General features: G+C 37.7%; 1 protein-coding gene and 1 pseudogene across 1 annotated transcript; both read right to left on the reverse strand.

Moving 5' to 3' along the window:
• Nucleotides 1–185: 185 nt before the first annotated feature.
• LOC101635326 lies at nt 186–719 on the reverse strand (annotated as a pseudogene).
• A 4,833-nt stretch (nt 720–5,552) lies between these two features.
• On the reverse strand, nt 5,553–6,491 carry LOC101635544 (olfactory receptor 2L13-like). The gene has a single exon (XM_004686579.1). The coding sequence runs from the start codon at nt 6,489–6,491 to the stop codon at nt 5,553–5,555; it is 939 nt and encodes a 312-aa protein (XP_004686636.1).
• Between the last annotated feature and the right edge of the window lie 914 nt (nt 6,492–7,405).

Below are 7,405 nucleotides of genomic sequence, written 5' to 3' on the forward strand. Positions count from 1 at the left end.
TCTATATGCAAAAATAAATGAATCTTAAAAAAAAAAAAGGTTTTAAAAAAAGAAGAAAGAAAATGAGCCTAAGGAATAAAATACAGCCAACTGCCAGATCTCGTATCTTCTGTGTATTTAAATTGAAATTGATTAAATCACTTGTTCAATCAGAACATTTTTTTTTTTTTAATTTTCTCAATATCCTAGAAGAACTGACCAATGGCCCTGGACGGGCAGTAAGGTATATGGAGGGCATAGAATGTGTGTGCTACAGAGTTGGTGGGACCTAAGACCCAAGATCCTATGATCATCTTTACACACATCATTTTATTCATGCAGATGGGATAATGGAGGGGGTGACAGATGGCCACGTATGGGTCTTAGGCCATGGAGGACAAGAGTAAATCTTCAGAACCTGCCATAGTCACAAAGAAGAAGCACTGGAACCTACATCCCAGGTAGGAGATGCCTTTCTGACCTGAGAAGTAGTTGAAAACCATCGTGGGGACAGTGGTGGAGATGTACATGAAGTCCATGAGGGAGAGCTGGCTGAGGAGAATGTACATTGGAGTGTGGAGCCGGGGATCTACACGGATCAGGTGAATCATGGTTGAATTTTCCATTGAGGCAAGAAAGAATATGAAGATGATAAGGAGTACAAAAAGCAAGCCAGTTCTGTTTTGGGGAAACAACCCCAATAAAATCAAATCATTGGAAGTCTGATTCCATGTCTCCATGAAAAGTTACTTCTTGTTAAATCTTTGAAAGAAACAACAACAACAACAACAAAGTTCAGAACATGAAATTAAACAACATAATTACATAAAAGTAATTTTGACTTCATTAATGTTTGTTAATGAGTTGCTTTTTGTTATACATGGCAGCTTTCAGTGAGTCCTATTATTTCAATTTGAATGCTGCCCTTCAAGGTTTCTCTCTTTTTTTTTTTAAGATTTATTTATTTATTCATACAGAACTGGGGTACAGGAAATGCAGAGGGTGAGAGGATTCACCAGAGACAGAGTGGGGAGCAGAACAGGCAGATGGAGGAAGCACACTGCTGAGGGGAGCAGCGGGCGGGTCAGGAGAGGTCTGCCACGCCATGCGGTCACCTCCAGGGCAGGCAGGAATCGAACTCCTGTGGAAGTGGCTCAAGCTTCTCAGTGCTGTGCTTTAGCTCGCTGCGCCACCAGGAAGGGCCCCAAGTTTTCTAAAAAAAATTTAAGTAAAGTACCATTAACAAAAAATGTTTTCAATTTTATTATAATTATTAACACTTGTTATTTTAAATTCATAATTATTTTTCTTACATTGGTGTGGTCTCCATAATTGGTGTGGTTCATAATATCACCTGTGAACCATCATCATATTCCCTTATATTCACCCCTCCCCTGTTCTGTTTCCCTAGCAATCCCTTCCTTTGTTGTATATCTCAATTCTATGGTTAACTTCCTAGTTTTTACTTTTTTTGACATTTTCTTTGTTTTCTCCATGTTCACATATAAGCAAGACCATCTGATTTTCAACTTTTTCTTTCTGACCAAATTCAGATAACATGCTTTACCCCTGTTGCCAGGAATGTAATGAGTTATTTATTTTGATTGCTGTATAATATCCCATTGCATAAATAAACCATAACTTTTTAATCTGTTCATCAATTGGGCCTTTTGGGGCTGTTTCAATTTCTTGCTTATAGGTGGCATACAGTCAAGAGGGGGAAAGGATGTCCTGAATGAACTCTACAGATACAAGTTTTGTGGACTCCACCCCTACACCAGACACCAAAGCTACAAATCCCAGCAACACCAAAGGGAGGATTGCTAGGTCCCCACGGTGGAGATAAGTGGCCACTTTTTTTTTTTTTTTTGGATATGAAACCGTACATGTGAGGCTGGGGCACTCTCTCACTCTCTTGGCCTCTTGGTTCGCTGCTGGTCACATGACTCTTGATCAGCTTTCAGTGTGCTACTGGGGTTCCAAGTAAGAGGAACTGGTAGGGTGAACTAGCTAATTTGTATCTCTCTCTCTCTCTTTTCCCCAGGTTGTTTCTTTTCTTTCCCCCTTGTAAATACACCCATTATTTACCTTACTGTGTATGTCTGCAGTGCAGTTGAATCTTAAGCACATGAGTGAGGACTCATAGATAGGCAACGCAGTGCACATTGTGTTGCCCTGTAACAATTATAAATAGAGCTGTAGTAAGTGTAGTAGTGTATGTTTCCTTTTGAATTAGTGATTCCTAGGAGTGAAACCCTCGATCATATTAAAGATCCATTATTGTTTTGAGAAATCTCCACAAAGCTTTCCATAATGGCTCAACCAGTTCACATTCCCACCAGCTTTGTAGCAGTGTTCTCTTTATTGCCATATCCTCTCTAGCAATTGTTGAGACCAGTTTTTTTTTTTTTTCATATGTGGGCCAATCTTACTGGAACAATGCTTCTTTGGTGGCCTAGGCATTAAGTCTCAGTGCTATCACTGCTACAGTCTGAGTTTGAGCTCTAGGCAGTATCTAAAACCCATATGGCACAGCAGACCTCCTCCATCTTGTTTGTATGCTGCTCCCCTTAACATTGTATTTCAGTAATCTGCTTTTTGTACTCCTCACTCTGTGCTTGGTGATTCTTTTCACCCTTTGCACTTTTGTCCTATATCCCAGTTCATTTATGCGAAAATAAACTAAAAAATAAAACAAAACATCACAAATGAAAATATCTCATTTGGTTTTGATTTTCATTTCCTGGTAACTGGTTATGTTGAACATTTTTTCATATGCCTTTGGTCATTTGCATTTCTTCTTTGGAGAAATATCTTTAGTTCTTTTGTCCATTTATTTGACTGGATGGTTTAGTTTATTTTTGTTGAACTGTGTAAGTTCTTTTTAGAACTTTGATAATGGTCCCATTTCTGTCAATATAGTGTGCAAAAAAAATTTTCACATTCAGTAGGACATCTCTTTGCCTGTTCTGTCCCCCAATAATCCGTGATCAGGGACAAAGAGTCTCCGGCAAGTTACCCAACAGGTCACAAAACCCTATGGGACAATGGTGGAACAGGGCTACCTATTGGAGATTGAGACCAGTATGAACTTCAGAACCATTACACTGAACAGATTTAATTCCATTCATCAAAATGTGGTTGGTGACAACTGGCCATAGACTGTGGCCCAGGTCAACAGTCTGTATAACTTCACCGTGTTTTTTTTAAAATTATTTATTTTTGCATACAAGAGATAGCATGTAAAGAAGAGGTGTGGGGTGGAGTTACTTAAGCAGAATCACCAGGACAAAGGGGGAAGCAGAATGGTTGGATCTACCCAATCTAAGGTAATATACTGCTGAGGGGAGCAATGGGCAAGACAGGAAAGGTCTGCTGCACCTTGTGGGCAGTTTCTTGAGCGGGGATGAACTCTTGCCACAATGGTGATGGATAGCTTCATAGTGTTGTACTTAACCTCTGAACCACCAAGGACTTACTCAAACCTGATAGTTTTACTCCCTTTTTGCTTATGAGCATTGGGAGCAGGGATCTGAGTAGTGTGTAGCCATACATTTGGTTAGGGAAATAACTCCAGTAAACATTGTAATCGTGTACTGAAATGCATTCCTCTTCCCCCACAACTCAGGACAGGTATTAAGTTGTGATGTGTTCTTAAAATGCACAGGCTGCTGAGATTTGGTTTGGAATGTTTAAGGTGAGGACTATTAGTGATGCTATGAAAACAAGTCAACTCTCCTCTCTCTTTTAAGCTACTGGTTCCCCTCACCAGTGACCGGATGTCTCCAGGTTGTTTCTGCACCCCTGAGTCAGCAGCTGCAGATCAGTTGTCCTTGACACATGATTCACAGTGCCAAAATCAAATGCCTAGTATCATACAAAGGTGGGGAAATGTAAAAGAAAATATAGGTCTACCATCCAGCATTTACAGTCCTAAGTATATCCCAAATAATTAAATCCAGCATTTACAGTCCTAAGTATATCCCAAATAATTAAAAAAGACACTAAGTTGAGGAGGTATGTACACTTCTATGTTCAAACAACACTACATAATAAATTATAAAATCAATGCATAATTTAATTCACAGGTAAAGACACATTTTACAGAAAACAGGTAACTTTAAAGCTATGGGAAAAAAAAAAAAAAGAAATCCAGATTTCAATAACAAAGACACAACATCTGTCCTACCATCAGATATAGAGTTCAAAATTAGTATAATGAGACATCTAAATAAGTGTAAGAAAGCTCAGAAAATCTGTCAAAATATGTAAGGAACAGAAAAAAATGAATGATGTACTAAGAAATAAAAAATGAACAGAAAATAGAAATGAAGGATTTAACAAGAAAATAAGGAGATGTATGATGTAAAAAGATCAATAGAGGTGATAGAAAATTCTGAAAAACTATATAAACAGAAAAGAACAATTGTAAATTTCGAAAGGTGATTATAAACCAACAAAGAATCCAGGTGGGTAAGGAAGATAAATAAGAAGATAAAAACATGAAGAAACATTTTGATAATAATCACAATGTGATAATGTATTATTCCTATGACCAAAATATAACAACAACAACAGAAGCAGAAACAACAGCTGCTGGAGACACTGTGAGGAACAAATTGTAGTGCATTTTTTGTTGGTAATGTAGCCTGGTTCTGTCCCTATGCAAAATTGTTAGCAGATTTGAAAATATTAAAAATAGGTCTACCATATGATCCAGCATTTACAGCCCTAAGTACATCCCAAATAATTAAAAAGACACTAATTTGAGTAGGTATGTACACTTCTATGTTCAAACAACACTACACAATGAATTATAAAATCAATATTAATGCCCGGTGACACATGAGTACATTTAGATGGTATAGCATATATCCACATCCATATTCATAATCACTATATATAGAACATCTATACTTTTTCCTCTATATCCATAATTGTCTATTCAAAATGCAAGCTAGTGAATAATCTAAAAGGCAAGATCAGTTCTTTCTTTGCCACACATAGATGGAACTGAAATTGATAAAATTTAAGTGAAATAAGTCAGGAAGAAAAAGACAAATACTAGATGTTGTGAAGTATATGTGGATTTTAGAGAAAACCAAACTAATGAACTCCCTAGAAGTATGAATGTAAAATTGAGGCAACCAAAAGGAGAGAACAAAAGATGACAGGTCCCCCCAAAAACAATTGTGAAGGACTAAGGCATTTTGATGGTGAGTGTGGCATTGTAACATACATTAAATAGGTACGGACCTATATATGATGCAGGAAATCATTGTTACCTCAATAAAATAGTACAATGAAGAAAAGACATGAGCGGACTTAATGTCAATTTGTGTGAATATGATGATAATAGTAATATATGTGATATATACTACTTCACATAATAATATATAGTTCCTTTAGAATTGTTTATAAATTGTTTTGCATCGATTGACTATATTTAGAATAAATTCACTTTTTGAATACTAGAAAATGTCGAATTACTTACATGACCTACATTGCATTTCTATCAGTGATGTTCTAGTTAATAGAGAAAGGGAAAAAATAATGAGTGAAAACAGCCGTGGTTATTCCTTCTTGGAAAATAATATTGGAAACGCTCTTGTCATGGCTCCCAGGACTTCCTTATTCCTCAAGCTATAGATAATGGGATTGAGCATTGGGGTCAGAATGGCATATACAACTGCCAGTTTCTTATCTTCTGCTGGGGTGCGGAGAGTCTTAGGCCTGAGATAGGTATAGACAAAAGGTGCATAGTAAAATGTCACCACGGTTAAGTGTGTGGAACAGGTGGTGAAGGCCTTCTTTCTTCCCTCTTTGGAGCGCATATGGTAGACAGCATAAAGCACTCTACCATAGGAAGCTGTGATTCCAAGAAAAGGAATGAGGAGAAATAGACATGTGCTCACAAAAACCAAGTACTCATAGACCCAGGTATCCATGCAAGCCAGAGTCATCATGGCTGGGATATCACAAAAGAAGTGATCAATGGCCCTGGACTGGCAGTATGGAATATGCAGAGTGTAGACGGTGTGTGCTAAGGAATTGGCAGCCCCCAAGATCCAAGATCCTATCATCATCTTCACACACACCCTTTTATTCATGCGGATAGGATAATGGAGGGGGTGACAGATGGCCACATATCTGTCATAGGACATGGAGGACAGGAGTAAACCCTCAGAACATGCCATAGTTGCGAAGAAGAAGCACTGTAACCCACATCCAAGGAAGGAGATGCTTTTTTGACCAGAGAAGAAGTTGAATACCATCTTCGGGACAGTGCTGGAAATGGAGATCAGATCCATGAGGGAGAGCTGGCTGAGGAGAATGTACATTGGAGTGTGGAGTCGGGGATCCACGTGAATAAGGTGGATCATAGTTGAGTTTCCAAGTGAGGCGAGAAAGAATATAAAGATAATAAGGAGTAGAAGCACCAAACCAGTTTGATTTGGGGGAAACAAACCCAACAAAATGAAATCACTGGAAGTGTGATTCCATGTCTCCATGAAAACTTACTGCTTGTTAAGCTTCCTTTAAAGAAAAAAAAAAAAAAAAACAAAAACAAATCTAGAACGTGAAATGAAACAAAGGAGGTCTGACTTTGTCAATATTAGTTATAATGCATAGGACATTTTTCTGTGAGTCTTATAATTAGCAAATTGAATGTTGCCTTTGATGTTTTGTCTGGTAGCAGCTTGGAAGTGAATGTATAATAGAAAGCCTAGTATCAGCATATAGACCAGGATCACTAAAGCATTCATCTCTTGATAACTCATGTCCAGGAACACAGCTTTGATATATCAAGTCAAAGAAATATTGCCTTCTTCCATGTACGTGAATTTAACTCAGTATATGAAAGACCAACAGGCACATATAACTCCAAGTCTTTTTGTATAAAATCAAAAGCCAGTATTACTTATCCCTCTCTTTTTTGATGACTTTATTTCAGTCCAGCTGGCCCCATTAGCTTGCTTCAAATCATATAAATTTTTATTCCCTGTCTGTCACGGTTTTCACCACTTTTTGCCTTTCTCAAAATTGTGTCCATCATCCCAATCACTGTTATACACTACAAAGTGATATTATGTTCTTTAATTCCCCTCCAATTATAAAATATGATGTGAAGTTCTCTCTTCCTTTATGATATTTCCATTTCCTGATAATCTACAGTTCTCAGAATCAAATGCACAGGTAGTCAGTGACATGCTCTTTTCATGTAGGGGACTTGCACATAACAAAGGTCATAGATTGTAGATTCTGTACACACTTGATGGTGATGTTCCTTGTGAGAATTAAGCATTTAATTAAGAATTAAATGCTTGTGTCTTGTCATGACCCCTGGCTGTGACCACAGGATGTCTAACTTTCACTATTCTGATTTTTGCCATGGACTTGATTCAAGAGCATATGTGCACTGATG

This window comes from Condylura cristata, unplaced genomic scaffold (assembly GCF_000260355.1).
Source record: "Condylura cristata isolate star-nosed mole 26May11 unplaced genomic scaffold, ConCri1.0 scaffold00021, whole genome shotgun sequence".
In the NCBI taxonomy this organism is placed as follows: Eukaryota; Metazoa; Chordata; class Mammalia; order Eulipotyphla; family Talpidae; genus Condylura; species Condylura cristata.